Source organism: Typha latifolia, chromosome 1 (genome assembly GCF_019914945.1).
Source record: "Typha latifolia isolate L0001 chromosome 1, TyphaL0001v2, whole genome shotgun sequence".
Taxonomy (NCBI): domain Eukaryota; kingdom Viridiplantae; phylum Streptophyta; class Magnoliopsida; order Poales; family Typhaceae; genus Typha; species Typha latifolia.
Genome location: NC_133086.1, coordinates 17,010,916 through 17,031,573, shown reverse-complemented (window position 1 = coordinate 17,031,573; position 20,658 = coordinate 17,010,916). Strand labels below are relative to the sequence as shown.

General features: G+C 41.2%; 4 protein-coding genes and 1 non-coding gene across 6 annotated transcripts; 1 reads left to right on the top strand and 4 right to left on the bottom strand.

Annotated features, from left to right (window-relative positions):
- Nucleotides 1-3,918: 3,918 nt before the first annotated feature.
- LOC140798928 (protein GLUTAMINE DUMPER 3-like) lies at nucleotides 3,919-4,646 on the top strand. Its single transcript, XM_073153023.1, has one exon. It carries the CDS (start codon nucleotides 4,001-4,003, stop codon nucleotides 4,487-4,489), a length of 489 nt encoding a protein of 162 aa, XP_073009124.1. The 5' UTR covers nucleotides 3,919-4,000; the 3' UTR covers nucleotides 4,490-4,646.
- A 1,113-nt stretch (nucleotides 4,647-5,759) lies between these two features.
- TRNAK-UUU (transfer RNA lysine (anticodon UUU)) lies at nucleotides 5,760-5,832 on the bottom strand. Its single transcript has one exon. It is a non-coding gene; the product is annotated as a tRNA-Lys (tRNA).
- Nucleotides 5,833-8,020: 2,188 nt separating this feature from the next.
- Nucleotides 8,021-9,242, bottom strand: LOC140781202 (zinc finger protein CONSTANS-LIKE 5-like). Its single transcript, XM_073127087.1, has 2 exons — nucleotides 8,507-9,242; nucleotides 8,021-8,431 (listed from the first exon to the last, which is right to left on the bottom strand). The coding sequence occupies exons 1-2, from the start codon at nucleotides 9,158-9,160 to the stop codon at nucleotides 8,129-8,131; spliced, it is 957 nt and encodes a 318-aa protein (XP_072983188.1). The 5' UTR covers nucleotides 9,161-9,242; the 3' UTR covers nucleotides 8,021-8,128.
- Nucleotides 9,243-10,385: 1,143 nt separating this feature from the next.
- On the bottom strand, nucleotides 10,386-13,760 carry LOC140798238 (D-3-phosphoglycerate dehydrogenase 1, chloroplastic-like). The gene is made up of 5 exons (XM_073152023.1): nucleotides 13,188-13,760; nucleotides 11,794-12,170; nucleotides 11,586-11,696; nucleotides 11,404-11,499; nucleotides 10,386-11,314 (listed from the first exon to the last, which is right to left on the bottom strand). Exons 1-5 carry the CDS (start codon nucleotides 13,729-13,731, stop codon nucleotides 10,643-10,645), a joined length of 1,800 nt encoding a protein of 599 aa, XP_073008124.1. The 5' UTR covers nucleotides 13,732-13,760; the 3' UTR covers nucleotides 10,386-10,642.
- Nucleotides 13,761-15,467: 1,707 nt separating this feature from the next.
- Nucleotides 15,468-19,481, bottom strand: LOC140798228 (protein ecdysoneless homolog). 2 transcript variants are annotated; one of them, XR_012110804.1, is made up of 6 exons: nucleotides 18,175-19,481; nucleotides 17,762-18,097; nucleotides 16,763-16,899; nucleotides 16,390-16,553; nucleotides 15,888-16,134; nucleotides 15,468-15,788 (listed from the first exon to the last, which is right to left on the bottom strand). XR_012110804.1 is itself a non-coding variant. In XM_073152011.1 (5 exons), exons 1-5 carry the CDS (start codon nucleotides 19,368-19,370, stop codon nucleotides 15,964-15,966), a joined length of 2,004 nt encoding a protein of 667 aa, XP_073008112.1. In that variant the 5' UTR covers nucleotides 19,371-19,481; the 3' UTR covers nucleotides 15,747-15,963. The 2 variants fall into 2 exon arrangements, 1 of the variants encoding a protein (XP_073008112.1); XM_073152011.1 differs by having other exon boundaries at nucleotides 15,747-16,134.
- Nucleotides 19,482-20,658: the final 1,177 nt, after the last annotated feature.

Genomic DNA, 20,658 nt, shown 5'->3' with positions numbered 1-20,658 from the left:
TATCGTTCGCTCTCTAACTTAAATACTATAAATGATTAGGCTCTCGTCAATTGACAATAAATCGCACATCGCATTGAAAACGGTTACCTAATTATTTAGAATTAACAAACTAGGACCTTAAGAGTGAGCTCTAATATATAAATATAATAAATATTCACCTTAATAATGAAGTAATAAAATATAAGCACAATATTCCTATCACTGATTAATAAATAATTATACAAGCTTAGGTAAATCCATATGAGAAATTTTTACATTAATTAATCGCGTAGAGCTGGAATAGACAATCAAATTAACGCTCCACTAATTATTATCGATTTAAAATAAGATAAATAGACAATATTTAATTAACTTATTTTATTAAAAAAGAAATATGTCTAATACTGACACTAACCATATTAATTCTCTAATAGAAGCAATTAATACAAATACACCTACACCACTCACTCAATTATTAAAATTGACTTAACTAATACTATAATCAATCATGCTAAACTTTAATTAGAGCTAATTCCTCATTATGAGCAATTAGTAGTGACACTCTTGGACCACATAGATAATTTAATAAAAATGCTAAAGTAAACTAACACAAATTAAACAACCATAAAACCATTTGGGCTAACTCAAGGCCCAAAGCAATCGGCGAGCTGCAGCTAACTCAAATACCACAAAATCCACTAAGGTTGGGCCCAAAGCCCAAATTAGAAAAGGTCACACAAGTTGGGCTACAGCCTAACCCATCACATGGGTTAGGCCGCACCTAACTCGACCAAAGCCTAAGTTGGGCTAGGTCGCACCAAGCCCAACCCAATTACATTCTTTTCCCTCTTTCCTCACCCTCGACAAAAGGCCAGTTGAGAAGAAGAAAGGTGTGGGGTGAATGTCACCACCGACAGCCCGGGCCATAAAATCATCGGCTCTTATCGGTCAAGAAAAGACACACGAAGTGCAACAATGCTATAGATGAAGCACAAGCTCATCTTGGCAAGAAGAAACTCGATGACGAAGGGGAGAGTTGCCAGTAAACTCAACCATCGACGGTCCCAAACAATCACGCAGAGCCTTCTCACACGATGCACAACGTCTAAACTAGGTGGCACACAGCTAGTTGAGGTGATCGACGGCAAACATGCCCCCACATCATAGCCAATGGCTAGGTGGAAGTCGTCTAACGAACCCGGCCACGAGAGCACCAAAGAATGACACCAAAAGTTTCATCTCATGAAGAGGAATACTTTTGATCGGATGAGGGGAGGAGACGGCTTTGACGATGGCCGAATTCACTCTCAAAAGTCAGCAGGCCACTAGGTGTGGCCTCTCCCAAGGGCGAGTAAAGCCAATGAAGGGCAACAATCATGAGATATTTATGAGATGAAGCTCTGCAGACTAGCATGACATCAACATGAGGTCACTAGCCGGTTAATCGCTCAGCGAGACCAAAAGGAAAAGAGAAAGAAAAAATGCCCAACTAGGCTATTAAACTTGATTAATTTACTGGAGGGGGAGAAGACCCACCAACAAATAATTCTATTGCAACGACATGCGTCCACGGCACTCCAGCGCAGCGAGAAGCAAAAGGGGAAACCTGCTGCAAGGAAGGAGGGAAGGGACAAAAAGAAAAATAAGATAAAAGAGAAAAAAAAAAAAAGCTTGTGCTCCATTTGTTTTCTTTTCTTTTCTGTTTTTTTCTTTTACCGGGATGTTACAATGATAGGTAACAATAATCATTGAACAAAAGCTTAACCATCGATTAGATCACGGATCAACTTAATCCAATCATAGATTAGTGAGAACAAATTAAAATAACCTCCACAGCAGTGTTGCTCTACAGGTAGCAACAACCTTCTTTTTAGCCATTAGTGGATCCAGTACCGGGGAACACAAAAAGCTTAATGTGATGTCATATACGTAAGGTGGAGGACAGAGCCCATGAGACCCATCTCTCTCTCTCTCTCTCTCTCTCTCTCTCTCTCTTCTACCTCACCGTGGCCATGGTAGCCACTATGCCAATACCACTCTCGTATATATGCGCTCTTATCCGACTCCAGCCTATGGAAACACAGGGCATCATTGAGATGCTCTTCCCAATATGTTTCTAAATATTGGAGATGGGTTAATCCTGATCTGATCCTTGATTATATTATCTAGTGAGGGGTAGAACATATTCGCCAGATAGGGTCCATCCCATGATTAACAAAGCTACGGATAGACCTGAGTGTTTCATGACCTGATATTATTCTGTTAGGAAAACAGGGGATGGTACTAACCCCACTTCTAAGTATGAGATTAGCTAGTTAATACCAGTGAGCACATAATATGAGAGAGAATTTTATTTAAAATTTAGTCATTATATATAATTATATATATGGTAGCTGTTTGTTAAGTAAGTTAATAACTGATTGTTTTTTAAAATAAAAGAGCAACTCATATAGTAAATTATTGGGTTGAAACGAGGTAAGCAAACTTAAATCCTTATCCGTTTCGCTAATATAAACCATAGGGAGAACATTCGAATACCACTGAGATGATCACGATGGTGATGTGGCAGTGTGGGGGGCAATCGTAACTTCTCTCGTCTAACTGCCACGTCGGGTAGAGAATATAATTTTTTATAAAAAATTAGCATTTTTTCCCTTATTAATTAGACAAGGGGGTGGTCCAAATCTTCCAAAAAGGTAATCGAAATCATATGGCATCATCTTTTGGTAATAATGAATTATAATTCTCCTGTCTCGTCGTGATATTTATATGTACGTTGCTCATTTGCCGCAAAAGTTAGTACGGTGGGAATCAAACGTCAGCACTGTACATTATATATGAGAATGCCTTTGATGTGCCATGTCGAATTTGGTTGCACTTGGCAGGCAAACTATAAAGCGGTGACCACGCTTTATAAAAGTTAGCATTGCATCAAGGAGGTCGCATTATCTAACTCTAATCTCTATTAATTAGTACAAAGTAAATTATTTAATAATTTGGTTTTAATGGCTCAGTTCGGTTTAGTTTACGATAATATATTAACTCAGAGAAGTAGCTCCACAGCTTAATATATTATCTAAACTTTAGTGAAGTTCAAAATAATTTTACATTAATAGAGGTTAGTATTTCTATCTAACCAATATCTAGTCTTCAAATTTTTAAATAATAATAAAAATCCGACAAAGTAGTTGTCCTTTGTACTTGGTTGTCATTTTGTTTGTAGTAGTATTTAGATACTATCCATGCAAAGATATAGAAGAATATTAAACTTGTTAATTATGATTCGTAATTCATGAACACGTTAACTAGTCCTTCCAAGTCAAGCAAGCCATAATATTGTTTCCTACGAGGCTTTGAGCCTTTCTCTCGTGCCCAACTATTTGAAGGAAAACAAGATCCCACAATATCCATTTGTTATGCACCTTTTGTCCACACCGACAAAAATCATGGTGACCACATATGTCAAAATATCACTACTAGCACCAATGATATATAGTTAAAAGCATTACGTAAAATATTTCTTAACTTAACAGTATTAACTATTAAGTCTATAGTCTATAGTCTATAGTCTACAGTCTGTAGTTGTGGCTGCTATAGAATGTTATCTTTTGATTGCTTAATCTCATAGTCATAATAATATCTAAACGAACTGGAGCTCGAGCTGGGGCTATATATTGGTTTGCATCATTGCTTGAGTTAGATGGAGATCAAGAGGGCCCCTCTCGTGTGGATAAGTGCACACCTGCGTCATCCAATTGCAAGTCCTCGCGTTGCAAGAGAAAACTAAAAGGGCATCAAATCCCTTAAGCAATACTAGTAATTAATATAATAAAACAAGTTAGTGGTCGAAATAATATAAATTACAATAAACACTCATTAAATTCACCCTCCTTTTCGGCCTTATAAATACCCATCACCACTCCACTCCTTTCCACCATCTCCAAAAGCTCACCCTTCTATCTTCTTTCTTAAGTACATCTAAACCTCCCAAGTCTCAAGTCCCAACTAGATTAGAAGCAATATGAGGCCTGGACCTATGTTCGACTCGCCGGCGACTATGGCGGCGCCGGTTCCGGTGGCAGGAGGAGGGCCCCACTCGGTGTGGCACTCGCCTGTGCCGTACCTCTTCGGGGGGCTCGCGGCGATGTTGGGCCTCATCGCCTTGGCCCTCCTCATCCTCGCGTGCTCCTACTGGAAGCTCTCCGGCTACCTCGAGGAGGGCGCCGGGGAGGGAGAAGACGGCGCAGGCGCCGGGAGGGGGAAGCCCACGTCGGCGGCGGCAGCCTCGGCTGTGTGTTACGAGGAGAAGATTCTAGTGATCATGGCCGGCGACGAGAAGCCGACTTTCCTGGCGACCCCAATCTCGAGCCGGGCTTCGTCTTTTGGTGATCACGGAAAGGGAAAAGACGGCGACGAGAAGGAGGTGGAGGAGCCGAAGGAGACCGGAAAAGAGACCCGGGATTTGAACCAGAGCAGTAGCCTGAGAGAGGACCAGAGCCAGGAGGTGTAAATTTTGATGGTTTCCTTGTCATATGCGGGAACTTGTAAATCTATCTCGAGTTGGAGAGTGAATGGAAGAGTTGTTGTTCTTGTGATGAAAGCGATTAGCATTACTTTTTTTCCCCTTTTTCTTATTTTAATCTGAGTAAAGTTCTGGGGTTATTTTATTGGAAATGGGAATACTACTACTACTACTACTACTACTACTTTTTGGTAGTGGGGGACTCGAAGTGGGAAACGGAGCCGGAGAAGAAGATAAATGCCTGCGAGTGCGTCATCCTACGTGGCTTTAACGAGCTTAGGTGACAAGTGGAGGTCGGGTCCATGAGTGGACGCGGTGAGTCGGGTGCGTGACGCCTTCTGAAATATTTATAACGTCTAACCACTGGAGCAGCATTATTAATGCTATGGTACTGGTAGGCTTTCTTTTTAGTTAGTTACTCTTTTGTCCTTTCTAGTGGGTGGTATAACCTTTCTTAGTAGGATCCAGCGAAGAGCTCTTCCATCACACGAGAAGGGGGTGTGTGTGTGTGGTCTCACTGAACGCTTCTGCAGTCAGGGCAATTGGAAGGAGATTAATCTATTTAATTTCTTTCCTTAATCCTTATACGCCCATTTCGAGGAATATGAAGGATTGAAGGGGAGATGTTAGCTTTAGAATGACATGACCACAACTCGTGGAAGTTTCTGGGCATCAGATAGCTTGAAGGACGCGGCCACTCGACAGGCTGCTTTCAAACTTACAACCAGGTATTGAGCCGACAACTATATTCTACTATGGATCTCTCTTTCCAAGTGCCCTATCTGCATCAGAGCATGCATAGAAAGAAGAACCTAGCTTCGCATTCCTGCTGGCTCTTATTTTATGGCATCCATAGATTAAGAGAATTATGAAGCCATTTGCTTTCGGTTGTAATTAAAAAAAATATTTAATTAGTTATATAAGTAACGAGGACCACCACCACCAGGAGAATAGTGGTTTGCGAGGTGACTAGTATGGGAATCCCACTAGAAGATGCGAAGATCATGAACATGAACATGATCATGATCATGACCATCCATCAATCGTCATGCCGCTGTTGGCTCTCCACTATTGAATCGCCAATGCTATAGCAATATAGCATACGATATTTGGGACCGCAAATTGCCTCGAGAGACGAAATTAAGCAGGATTTGGTGTTTGAGTGTTGGACAACTGAGCCAAATTAATGCTCGATTATAAATAAAAGCAATGCCTATTTACATCAAATATATACAAATAAAAAATGCACAGAAACTATCGCCGTCCGTGGGAATCGAACCCACGACCACACGGTTAAAAGCCGTGCGCTCTACCAGCTGAGCTAGGACGGCTTCGATGTACCATGCAATATAGAAGAAAAGTAAACAATTAAAACTACTAATACTGTTACAATTTTTAATTTTCTCATGAAGAATCACCAAGTCTATATCTGTATAATTATTGTCTCTACTCTCTACTGCATATACTGAGACTTTCAATTGTTTAGAATATGGCATGGCACGTATTCCATTGCCAATCTAATATGGTTAGAAACATAAATAACTATGCAAAAATTGAGACTCTTTAACCTCGAAAAAAAACGGCATTGTGATAAAATGATATAAAATGCTACAAGAGGGGAGAGTCGCCTCCTATATGATTGGTTTTTTATTTTCCTCTCTTCTTCCCTTTCATCATCTGGGGTTCACTGTTAATATTGATGTTGCCTTATATTTCCCTCCTTTCCCCCTCCTTAGACACTTCAACTTCTTATATGTCCATCGATAAGTTGGTCTTACCTTCTCAGTGAGCAACATCTCTCCGACGAGGTGCTTGGGGTCAGGATAGAGCTGGCACAATTATTTTCCTTAATAGTGCCAAAGGGCTCGATTGATTGGAGTGGTGCAATTTTATAGATGGTGATGAAATTTTTGTGGTTACTTCTCTCCCTATGAGCAATTTTCTATGAAGGGATTGATCTTGCCTCCCTTCATTCTGACTATAAGACGTAAGAGATAGTTGTTACGAACAAACTTGATCCGATACGAATAGTTCTAGACTTGATTAGGTTTGTAACTTTCGAAGAGATCTTCGAACAATCCAACCGACGGATCTTCTTGAATTTTAGTTATATTGTTGCTATTGGAAACAACTTTCCAACGAATCTAAGATCGCAGGGTTTGGACCGTTAGATATTAAGATATCGACTAAACAATGGCCAAAAGTTAAATAAACCATAGCTTGTTAGCTCTCCAATGGCTAGATAATTGTTAGGTTAACTCATTGGTGTGAAGGGTGAGAAGTTATTGTAGAAGAGGGGGATTATGAGTTAGAGGATGCCGACCAAAAACTTGAGCGGTGGAAGGAAGGAGATGGAAGATGGCGCCAATGACTAGAGACAGTTGAGAAAAAGATAAAAGCCAAAGCTAATTTTAATTATCAGATCATACTTCAATTAGAGTTTCTTTCACATATTTATAGATGCTCACCCTAGGGACCCAAACATCTAAGTTAAAATTAGTTTGAGCTAATTTTAAGATCAAGTGTAAACAAGACGATCAATAAAAAATTTCAGACCTCGGCTAATTCATACATAAATCGAACTAATATAATAATATTATGAGCTTTTAGATCTTAACATTACATTAGTCATATATATTATATATTAATATTAAATATTAAATTATTAATTTTGAGTCTTATTCAATCAATCTGGATCAAATCGGTTGGTGATCAATTGGCTTAAAAATATCTTTGAGCCTGTTTTGTAAATTAAATTTGAATCGACTCATTTTCTAACAAAACTTAATCAAACTTTAGCGAGCCAGCTTGATTATTTTAACAGCGGGCAGTGAGACTTTTAGTTGAGCAACCAACTCGGGGATGTATGTGAATATATACATATACTTCGCCTTAGTGTGATGGCCAATTTCTAACTCCATTTTCTCGTCATTAGTATATGCCTTTTGCCGTATTCAATCTTCCACTCTTAACTTATGTAGACAAGGCCATCGTCGATTGGGTTTGCCAAAGTGCAGGAAGAAATTGAATGCACTGGTGGGACATTGGATTAACACAGTAAGTGAATACTCTACCAGTTTGAGTTCATCTATGACTCTTGTAGATAAAGATAAAGAAACTGAAACTATACCTGGTTATGAAGTTTCTCTATTTCATTGCTCCGATGCAGTTTGCGAAAAGAATTCCACCAAACTATCAAACTGTACAATTTGAAAGTGACTCGGAATATGTAGTCTTGGACCAAATTTTTTGCAAACAAGCTGAACCTTCTAACAGAAAACAATTTTAATTGCAAATAGAATTAAGCTTTTTCACCATTGAAAACCATTATCCAGATAATAAAAGGCCAAAATAAAAGACAGTTCACCTACAAGAGGAGAGGTATCAATTTAATTGAGCAAAACTTAGTAAGATTTCTCTAGAGCTAATAAGTTAGTATAATCAAAACTATGTATTTGCCACCTAAAAATTGTTAAAATTATTGTTATAGTAACTATCAAAAGGCAAAAGGCGTTTCCCTTTGTCGCTTTCAAAAATCCTAGTAGCAATTAGAGTACGGTGAAGAAGAGAACGATGAGAAGTTACATTATAGAAGTATACAAATAATACACAACAGAGAAGGATATCCTAATATGAGGGCACGACGCCGTAGTCGGAGTCGACCATGAGGGCAGCCACGGCGGCGGCGGCGGACGAGTAGATCTTTCCGACTTCCGTCTCCACCTCCGCCCGCTTGGCGAACCTTCCCTTTATCCTTGGCCGCGTCTCCGCGTACGCCTTCCTCGACGCGTACCTGATCGTCTTCTCGAACCTCCTACTCTTCCGCTTCTCTCGGTAGCGCATCACCCTCGCCTCCCGGTCCATCGTCGCCATCCGGTCCTTACCGACTCCGGCAGCGTCCGGCACCACCGCTACCTCCGATGATGACACCTGGATTCCAAATCGATCAACATTTTTGAACGATTGCAAACTCGAAACCTGAAATGGATTAGGAGGAGTACTTACGCTGTGGGTTATAGAGTGATCGGAGTAATGGAAGGGCTTGGACTGATCCAGATCAAGGTCGGGGTAGCCATCCGATTCAAGGAGGAGAGAGGGATTTGGTACGCCGATGGTTTTGATACCGTCCATGGATGCTGCGTATTCCAGATCCAGGTACGGATCAACCTCGGAGAAGAAGAAGTCTCCGGATCCGATCGTCCCCTTCGGGTTTGGATTAGGCTCGGGGAGCAGCCACGACGCCGCCTCCGCCTCGTTATCTTCCTCGTCGTTGTCATCCCCTTCCTCTTCGGCACCGGAGGCGAGGAGCTGGCCTCCGCCGGCGGAGGCAAAGGGCTTGGAAGCGGAGGAGAGGGAGCCGAGAAACGCGGTGAGTGGGAGTCGCTCGTGGCGGCGGGAGAGCGGGTTCGCGGAGTGGATGTCGGCATCGCACGTGACGCAAAGGACGGCGGCGTCGGCCTTGCACGTGACGACGGCGGGGGCCTGCTCGCAGACCTCGCACAGCCACACGCGCTCGTGGCGCCCGCACGACCCGTGCACCCGCTCATCGCACGTGCCGCAGAGGTAGGCCGAGTCAGCGCGGCAGAAGAGGAGGGCGGGAGAGGTGTGGCACGAGTCGCAGCGCTTCGCAGTTATGCCCCAGTAAGTGTTCTTCTCCATCTCCCTTCCACTCTCTACTCTCTCTCTCTCTCTCTATCTCTGATCTATATCTGGGTTGGGATTTAGGATTATCCCATTGGTTGCCTCTCTATCTTCGCCCTGGGGGATTGGAAGGATAGGGGAGTCCACTAAGCATACGTGGAAGGCCTGCGGCCACGTAATCCAAGGTTGCTAGGACTTGCCTCGCCTTGGTGTCATGGTCCCGGGCCCACATTGGGCCCCACGATTGATTGCTCACACTCCTAGATCCCTACTCTAGGGCCCTTCATTTCGCGAACAGTCCTTGCCTTTCCACACGACAAAGTTAAAATTTAGTTTGGGGTACGTGACATACTGCCATTGGTTACCATGTCAGATAAATATTATATCGTACATCCCGTTTTCTTTTCTAATTTCTTACGGTAATCGGGAAAAAAAAAGCAACAGATTTCTCTTGAAAGATGACCCAGAGGCCAGAAGTAGAAGGGACCACATCTACACTGCATCCGACCGCAAGATATGAGTGCGATGAGATATCCGCCAGATGGCATATCTCGATTGGAAGAAGTACCGATATTCTTATCGTCTCTTGGTACGCTAGGCAATGCTGCTAGCTGTATTAATTCATAAAGCTAAAAGGCTGCCTCGGGCAATGACTCCTTGAAAACGGCCTTCACATATATGGATGGCCGCCCTATTTGTCATATGAATTCTCGTTGAGTGATGTAACGGGTTTAATTGCAGCAAAAGTCAAGGTTACTGATAATTCTGGGCGTTTCAAGAATTTGGTGACAAAATTATGGTTGCAAAGAAGTTAAATTTCGGTTAAACTCAGCCAAAATGTCAATCCTCCCTCGTCACGGTCAGTGTGTTAGCCAACTAGAACTTTAAATCATGTGCAAAGTTGGGCGGGTCATGACCCTTGACAAGGCGCTTGAATTGTATCAAACTAAATTAACCTAAGTTTGAATACAATAGCAGATCAAAGTTTGTGATGTCTGCATGTGAGAGTCAGAAGGTTGATCAAGCTCTGCTCATCAAAAAATTATACCGGAGAGGTTTGATTTCGTTTGATATTCATACAGGAGAGCGATCGAGAGGCAAAGCATGAGGAAAGGAGGTCCATTAGCGGCCAAAATGAACTGCTACTCGAGTATCGATACTTTGAATTTAGTATCGTATCAGCTAACAATAATAACAAGCTGACATGCATAGCAATGCAAAGATGAAGCTAGCTCCATAATAATAGGCCAAACCATGCTAACCATTTATTATATACTGCCTGATTTAGCCTACCAAGAACACCCTTGATATAATTACGACAATGCTCAATTGCATCCCTCTCCTGAAACTAGAAATTGAACATCGAAAAGGAATATTTATTCAAAATGATATAGTACGTGACAGTATAGACTGGTAAGGAAGCAACAATGCATGAAGCGATCAAAGAGTTTCCTTCCTCTCAAGTACTTCCCCTCTGAAAGCGCCGAAAATGGAATGCCCCTATAGCTTGAGGAGAGCAAACTCCTCAATTGTTGGAATGTCCCCAAGTTTCTTGAGAGTGTCCTGGTTGGGCTCATCATCAACTCCAATGGCCATAATGGCTTGCTTTCCCCTGACAGTCCTACCGACACTCATAAAGTTGATATTTACGTTTTGCTCGGCAAGAATGATCCCCACTTTACCAATCATCCCAGGTTGATCAACCTGCCGGCATAGTATGACGTTGCCTTCAAGGCTCACATCTACACTGAAAGACCCCACAAGTGTGAGGTGAGGTATACCATCCTTCACCCGCCCCTCCACTGCAATATTGCCTGAATCAGATATAGCACCTGCAAACTTAGAGTCCACATGTGAAAGTTGAACCTGGATAGAGTCCAATGGGATCTCGGGAGATCCTTCGTGGATGACGCGCTCTTCACTAATACGTAAACCTCTATGTTTGGCGGTATAGTCAGCGTTAACAAGGTTTACAAACACAGTGGATATGGGTTCTACGATGCCTTTCGTGACCATGGCTCGAAGAATCCTTGTTTCCAGATCATGAGGGTCTCGAGCTGACGAGTAGATGATCTTAACCCCATGAATGCCACTTCTTCCTGACACCAGTTGCACAGCCAGCCTACCCAACTTCTCTGCCAGGACAACATAAGGAGATAGCTCTGCTAGAACCTGAAAGCCAAAATAGTTTATGCATGGTAAAGGAATCATATAGCTAGATCTCCAGGAACAGATATTCATTTTTCCAACTTATTACGTACCTCAGGAGGAACCATTGGTGCATTCACAGCAGTGGCAGAAAGTTCACCTTTTAATGCCCCTACAACAGCCTCTGCTATTTCAATAGCTACACCTTCCTGCGGTTTTGGTGATTTATTATAGTGAGGTGATAATGTGATATCCTCTAGATTTAAATGAGAGATAACATGGATGAAAGAGAAACCTGGGCTTCCACAGTACTAGCTCCAAGATGAGGTGTAGCTATGACATTCTCATGTAGCACCAACTTGCTGTCTTTTGGTGGGGGCTCTTCGGTGAAGACATCAAGAGCTGCCTGGTCCGGGATTACAAAAGGAAATATTTTACACTTACACTAGAAAGCATCATCATTTACTGATGTATCATTGTAAATTCATAATTCAAGAGGTCACCTGAGCAACTGTTCCATTGTCAAGTGCTCTCACTAAAGCATCCTCATCAATTACTCCGCCCCTGGCTACGTTTATGATCCTCACACCCTTCTTCATCTTTGCAAACGTTCCATCATTGAGTATCTTTGACGTTGCAGGAGTGAGCGGCATATGGAGAGAGATGAAATCTGAGCTGGACATGGCTTCATCAAAAGAAACTAGCTCGACTCCGATGGCACGGGCTCTATCAGCAGGGGCATACGGATCGTGAGCAATTACATGCATTCCAAGTCCCTTTGCACGCCTAGCAACTTCGGTGCCAACCTTCCCAAAACCCATGACTGCCAGCGTCTTCCCAACTAGAGAGACACCAACGTACTTGTTGCGTTGCCATTTTCCTTCACAGCGCATACACAGCAGTAAGAATGTTAGCATATGAACATCTATCAATAAATCATCTTATGTAATTATCTAACCATAGAGACAGTCGCATATCTTGAAACTGAACAATGATGACGACTAAGTGTTTGCTAATACTCAAAACAAAGATCCTAAGCCACACTATTCTGAAAGAGACGTGTTGTTATGCGTAAATTGTCCCATTAGTCGTAGAAATCCAAGTCATCATTCCGTTCCAAATATACTGATCACTAAACGAAAATAAATAAATAAATCACAGCAAATATAATCACTTCTCTATGCTTATTTACACATTTTTTTATTTTTAAAATAGTAAAAATGGGTCTTTGTTTATATAAATTGCACATATTTTACATATAAAAAGTTATACATCTAGTATAAAGAATAAATTATAGATAGAAAAAAAAGAATTAATTATAACGTACAACAACTAATTATTATCTTCCACCGGCAAAAAGAAAAGAGAAAAAGGCATCTCGTAATTTATATTTACTTTATAGTACACATGTTGGAAAAAGGCATCTCGTAATTTTTATTTAGTTTATAGTACACATGTTTTTTTTTTCATTAATTGCAAACAAGAAATCTAACTTATACATCAGAAAACTCATGTCAAAAAAAGAGAGAGGCTTTTGTAATTTAATTATAGTGTTTTTTAATGGGCAAAATTAAATTTTAAAAATAAAATATATATAGTTTAATAGTTAATATATTTTAATAAAATAAATATTATTTATATATGCGGTACATACTAGATTCTAGTGTTACCAATAGAAAAACAAAATAAAATCAAGGTTTTGATAGAATTTTGCATATTAACCATGTTTGGAATCAATAGAACTTGCCCCGTAACTTATATTTTAAAAACTCAAGAAATAATACTTCATTAAATCACTGGCCACCACCATCAACTCGGATCCTAATTAAATGCGCCAAAAGACCAACAAATCCGAAAATAGCAACCAAAACAGAGGAAAAACAGAACGAGTCCTCACCTTCCTTCATGGACGCATCCGCCTGGGCAACATTCCTCGCCATGGCGGCAAGAAGCGCGATCCCGTGCTCCGCCGCCGCAACGGTGTTCGCGGTGGGCGCGTTCACGACGAGGCATCCAAACTCCGTTGCCGCCTGGAGATCCACGTTGTCGATCCCCACCCCTGCTCTCCCCACCACCTTAAGCCTCCCCTTCCCGGCCTCGAACACCTCCCTCGTCACCTTCGTCCCGCTCCTGACGATTAGGGCATCGCAGAGGGCGATCTTGGAGCAGAGCTCCGCGTGGGAGAGACTGTAGGCGCAATCCACCACGGCGAACTCGCGCAGCACGGCCAATCCCGCGTCGCCGAGCTTCTCCGAGATCAGGACCGTCGGCTTCTCTCCTTCCCCGGCTGAGGCGGAGATCACCGAGAGAGTCTTGCGGTGGTGGGACGGGAGGGTGAGGGATGAGGCCCCCGATCGGAATTGGGATCGCAAGTGTTCAGAGGAGATGAAGGAGGGATTTAGTGTATTATTTGGCACGAAGAGAGTCTTCGAAGACGCCATGAGAGAGATTATGAGAGAGAGAGATGGATGGTTACGAGGGTGAAGAGGAAAAATGGAGGGAAATTTATAGGGGAGGGAAAGGAGCGGAACAGAGAGGAGATTGGAGGGCCCACGTTGTTCCCTGGCCTGATTTGCTATTAAGATTCAATCTGATTTTATTAAGAGAACCTAATCTCATCCATTTTGATAAAAATAGGTTACCTTCTTTCTAATTGGATGCTCACGTACGCCAATCCTTGGTCTCCTTCAAATTTTAATATAAAACTCACTAACTTCTACTTTAACACAATTAACACCTTCTTTGGTCGAAGGTAAATACGAAAACAAGAAAGAGTTAATAGAGAATTATTATTATTATTATTATTATTTTTATTTAGATAGAACAGAGACTTTTCTCTCGTGCGTCCAAATAGAAGAGAGAATTATTATTTTTTCTTCATTAATTTTCTTTTTTTCTTTTTCTCTCATTTAATCTACTCAGCATAGTGTAATACTTTAATAGGATTTGAGTTTAGGATATTAGTTTTTATATAACCAAGCTCTTTCCAATAATTTTAAGATCGACTACTACACAACTAAATATGAGAATTAACCGTCAACAATATCAACTTTTGAAAACCTTGTTGTTATCTCTAATTGATTAATAGTTGCATTTGATCATGGCAATGCTGGAATATTACTGGTAATATCTTTGGTTGTCGGTAATGCACGTATATAGTCGCTTTTGATGTCTGGGTGCATTGTATCAAGTAAATAGAATTTATTCGTTCTCGTGGGCTTCTAGTGGGTTATAAAATAGTCTTCTCATGGAGACGTTCCTTTCCGAAACCTTGCTATAACATCACTACATATGTCATTTGGTCCTAGAGAAGGATCCTCCCATTGGCATGATACTTTAGTTTCAAATTTTTTGCTTCATTCTTAACTCTTTTTTCAGGATAACCTTCATTAAGAGATAATATAGTTTGCAGATTCGTTTGTCCACTGACAAGATCGGCAATGTCCGAGCTTGCCAAATCGTATTCAATATAACTTGTTCGTACCAAAACAAAGTAATGATCAAAGAGGTGAGCAGTAGTACATGGCATTGTCCGAGCTCAAAGGACGATAGAAGAAGAACATTACTCTGTTTTTTGTCCGTTTGAGAACGAACAATGAAGCAGTAAAAGTTGACTGTCCTGTCCCTTTCCTGAGGCTTTACTCCTCTTTGCGCACTAAGAGAGCTTCTAGTGAAGCCGGATTGACCTCTCTCTTTGAACTCGCCCAGGCCGGACAAAGAAGAGGTTTTGGTGACTTGGTCATGGCTTTACTCCGAATTGCTTTGATCTTTATTTTGGCAGAGATCAGAAAGAGGAAGTGAGAAGGAATGTGGTCCCTGAAGGAGCTAGGATTCGATACAGGATTATTTGTGCAAATCAGTTTACACGAACGTATTAATCGTGTGTATCCTTCAAAATATATAAAAAATTTATGAATTTAAGTGCGCAATTGATATATTAATATGCATCCAACAACACCCCCAGAACATTCAACACCCAAAAGTTCCATTTCCATTTTCACCTTAATTTGGGCACCTAACTTTGTCAATTGCCCCCCCAATTCACCTACTACATTAAATAATTTGAAATGTTTAAGTAGGTCACAGAAGCATCATGTGGACCTTCATCTTGATGAACTCAATCATTTATTTGCTCAGCCAATAGTGTTAACACTATGAAACTATAAGGGGTAAGAGATGGCACAAAGGCAAATTTATTTGTTCCACATAATAGATCAGGACATGGCCATTTACAGCAGCAATAGAAACTGAAATTTCCACCGTAGGTGTCATCCCTAAGATAAGATTATGAACAGCATATATAAATACATAGGTTACTTTTGCACATTACCTAGATTGATGGACATAGTAGCAGATTGGCCAGCAAACATGTAACATACAAATCTAAGAAATAGACAAGGTCAAGAAACTCGCAAATTATAGCCTGCAATTGATAATTTTGTGGCAGCGTGGAACCTTTGCAAGAAAAGAATAGGCTGATCATACTACACGATTTCACCTGGAAAAGTTGAAAATACATTCTCATGACTTTATCGTTTTACTTTATGAATAACAAATTCCTGCATCTAGTCACCTTAAAATCAACTTCAGTTCTTACCTCATATACTGAGAGTCAGTTCATGATACTTCATTTGGCGTTATAACGCTATTTCTTGGCGGCTCTAGATCATTTATTATTTAGAATCAGGGGGAACCTTTACACCCATGAGTCCAAGCAGATTTGAAGCAGGACCAGGAAGGCCTTCTTGAGAAGAAAATGAATCAAGAAAGCTTTTCACAAGGTTTACGTCCACATCGACAGGAGTTAACTCCTCATCCATGTCCTCCGCAGCAGTTGATTGGCCCTGGAAAACACAAACAGAAATTTGATAAATTAGAACAAATGAAAGAGAGTTGTTGTTTGATATGGCTATTGAAACTAAGCAAGCTATTTTTTTCCCCACATAAATCAACTCTTCACTGACATCTAAATTGAAATTTGTAGCATCCAAGAATGAAACTTGTTCTGAATTTCATGTGGCTGGAAGAGTCTCCAAGAGAATGCAGAAGTTAAACAAACAGCAAAATAGGCCATGACCATAGAGGAAATGAAGGATCACCTCACTGTCATTGGACTGCTGTGCACGAATGAAGCTTCTTTTAAGACTGGTTGTACTTAATTCTTTAGTCAAGGCATCAGTATACGACTGCATAAAAGAGTCCTCAGCTTCCTTGTCAATATGCTCTTCAGCAAAATCACCTTCTTCTTCTTCTTCAGAATCATCTGCAAGAAAGTTGTTGGATCAGTACATGGCAAGATATTAAGACTACAAAATAATTAAATAGATAAGTTTTACTTGCACTAGAATGTGGATAAACATTCATCAGAATAGTGCAAAAGAAATTAAAATTGAAGGAATCATAATCTTTTTTTTTTTCTTTTTTGAGAATGGCATACATAATCTAATGTTGGTAAGGTAATAAGGAATATACCAAAATCCATATCAGATGATGATGTGTGTCCTTCCAATTCAGCATCACTAGCAGTTCTTTCATGTGATACCTCTCCTAAAACTGATTCCACGGCCTTAAAGAACTGGTCAGCATCAAGTTCCACTGCTTCTGAGTTCCTTTGAGAAACAAATGAAACACATCATGAATAGTCTTGGTTATAGACTTATATCAACTTGACAATGTGAAGAACACCTAATGGGAAGCTCCAACTCTCCAACCACATGACAATGAGAAGAAGAAAAATTGATGCAGCATGAAAAGACCATATTCCAACATCTAGCAGGAAACATACAGCACTGCAGCAGTATAATGTGATTTCCCAAAATAGTCAAATTGCCAGTTGATTTGACGTGAATCAGTGAGATACATGCATACAACCAATCTATGTGCAGTTTTGTATATCAGAAAAGCTAGTAGTTAGGAAGGTCAAATAAGATCCCTTAAAGGGGGTTGGGTTTCCTAGTTCTACCTCAAATGCATATTTAGGATAAGCAAGTACCACAAGTTTTGAAAATCAACACCTCCCATTCGTTGTACTTTGAGTTCTGAACTATCTCGAGCAATTTACGTTACTCTCAAAAGTCATGAAATTCCATGCTGGTAAAAGGGGCTATAGAAGACCTATTCATCATAAACACCAAACTCTCATAATCTACGAGTCATAGATCTGCCAGCTTCATTCTTAATAATAACCAAATGATAAAGAGGTGGAAAAACTTAACTGTCGGGATAAACATGTTTGCAATGTCACTTCCAGAATACATTGCAGAAAACATACTTGCAAATAAAATAATGATTAATCAGTGACTAGCTCTATCAATTCTAGAGAAGTTGGACTTTTACTATGCTTAGTTGCCGAGCTATTAAATCAACTGAATTGAATTAAAAATATAGCAACTAATCAAGAGCAAAAAAATCTGTTAACAAGATGTGATAAATCTAGCATGCCAGTAATAGCTAGCAAATGTAGAACCAGACCTATTTCCAGGGACCTCTGCCCCCTCATAACTTGAAATTTTTTGAACAAATTCTTGCATAGTTTCTGCTATATTTCCAAGGTTGAAATCATTTGACAGTGAACTTGAACCACCATCCTTGACCTTCTGATTCAGATTCTTTCTATGTTTCTTTCCAGCCTCATAATCTTCCATCTCCTTTTGTCGCTCTTGAATGGCTGAGTTCAGCTCATCTTCCCCACTATACAACCACGAATCATCATCGTTCTGAGGAAGCTCACAGCCTTCAAAATCAGTACCTGAGTATGGCATGGAAAGAATTTCATCTATGCGACAAATTGGAGCATTCAATATCTCCCTGCACCAAAAGCACACACGCCATTAGCATCATACTCTTGAGACGACCAATTATATTTTCTACAATAATTCCACTACCTTGTGCGAGAAAAGAGGGTTGTGCTCCTGTAATACTGCAACGCATCCTCCATTATCCTCTGATATTCTTTTGACCCAGGAAGGAGCCCATTAAAGCATCCACTGCTCTCCAAGCTCTGCTTAAAAACTTCCCAAGCGCCATCCTTCCCTTCCCCGCCAGCTTGCCGCCTCTCCTGATACATCATCTCAAACCCACAAGCTATCTTCATCCCCAATTCGGTTTCTGCATATGCCAAAGGTCCCTCATCTCTCGATGGCATTGGATAGCACCTTGGCGACTGGAAGTTCTGCTGCACTAGTTGACCATACATTGCCCTCGACATCGTCACCGAAATCCTAACCATCTCTATCTCGCCTCCATCTTTCCTCAAAAATCGCTCCATCCGAGCTGCATGCTTCATAGAATCCACATCCCTGTCATAAAACCCCTCCACTGCAAGCGAGATCAAGCAAGGCTCCACCTTTAAGACCTGGGCGACCGGCGTTGGAACCCTAACTCTAACTTTGTGCATATTATCCCTCGCCTTCTCCGGATATCCAGCGATACGGCGATTAATTGCGGCCTGGACGGAATCCGGCGCACGGGTATTAATCTCGTCGCTCCGGATAGCTTCGAGGGCGGATTCGAGAGGTAGGTTCGTGGGGAAGAGCTTTTTGGGCACGATGTGGAGCTCGCCGCGGCGGATAAAGACACGATTTTGGCTGGTTTCTGGGTTGAGCCATCTGGGGAGGGAGAAGGCGGCCTCGATGAGTAGGAACTCGCCATCGGAGTCCCAGACGCGAACGGAGATGGAGGGGACTTCGCGGGAGGCGGCGAAGAGGAGGGAGACGATGAACCACTCATCGGCGATGGAGTCGCCGAAGTGGGTCTTGCCGTGGAGGTGGGAAAGTGCAGGGGAGGAGCAGAGAGGGCAACGAGAGGAGGAGGAGTCGGGGAGGGAGAGGTGGAAGGGGTCCCGATGGAAGAGGTAGGAGGATAGGTAAGGGGAAAGGAGGTTGTTGAGGTGGAGGTGGAGGGAGCGGAGAGAGGAGAGGGCAGAGGAGGGGGATGTGGAGATGAGGAGGTCGGGGTAGATGGCGTAGAAGACGGTGTCATCCGGGACGCGATGGCGACGGAGAGGGAAGGGGAGGGAGGAGAAGGAAGTGGAAGTGGAAGAAGAAGAAGAAGAAGAAGAAGAGGAGGGAGGTGGCTCCATGGCGAAGGGGATAGAGATGGACTCGAGAAAGAAAGACGAGTGGAGTGGAGTAGAGCTGTAGAGGGGTTTTTGAGGGGCTTTCGAGAAGAAGCGTTTACAGGAAGTCGGCTTTTTATGTTATATCTCCACCGACTTATGCTCCTTAACAATAAGGTATTTCGCAATTTGGTCCTATACATTTTAAATTTAAATTAAACTTTAAAATTAAATTTATGTTTCACAGAAAACTTGTGTACTCTAATTGGTCTTGGCGTTGACGGAGAAAAGATTTATATGATACTAATGGTTTAGAAGATATCGTGTAAAGCAAGAAAGAGTAATGATTAAGGAAGACTTGACGTTTATTTTCAAATAAATTGGTTTTAGTGATTGTTCCTTTCCTGAGGTTGGATGCTCAGATCTCCTCTCTCATCTTTCAATCTTCAATTTTGTTTTTAACTTTGTGTTCGCACAATATGATTCTCCACTTCTTGATGCCTTATCTTTCGGTTTGGATTACCCTTAGGGTTTGAAAATGAACAAAATATGAATTATATATTTAAATAGTAATAAAATTATATTCTCTAAGTTCATGCATGGATGCGAATTGGATTTAAAAGAAAAGTAGTTATAACATAATTAGACATATAAAAGATAAGTAGACTAGATATTTAAATAATTTTATATATTAAATATTGATTTGAATGTTATTCTTTTAACTTAAATTTATTTCTCAGTCATACAAACGCTCTTGCACGCAATTGTCGCTCCCATCCAATATTGATTATCGCTTTCTCCGTTCTCCTTCTTCCCTAGCTAGATTAGTATTTGAACGTCGTCGACGGCTTGGATGTTGTCCTAAACTCCCTTGTAGCTTCAGCTCCCTATAGCCGCACCTCATTGCTGTCGCCGATCTTCTTGTTGTCGAATCCAAGTTTGGTAGCCGCTCAATCTACGGGTGCCTCTGAGGGCCCTTCCCCACTTAGTGTGTTCTGCGCCATGCCAAGTGGGAGAGGACATAGAGTTTTTTGTGCTCGCCAATCTCTACATTGCTAGGACATAGATATAATGTTTTTGGGTCATCTATAGCTATTTCTTTTATGCTTTGCAACAGAATTAGGGTGTTGGTTTTTTTTTCCTCTCCTTTAATATTGTGTTATAGGTGGGTGATATTTAATCTTCTCGTCTTAGTGGATTTTCAAGGTCATGTCTTTGACTACATACTAATGAAACTTGCAGTTATTCGGCTATGAATATTGAACTCGAGGCTCTTTGCTTCTGAAATTTTCTCGGACTGTTATTCACTTCA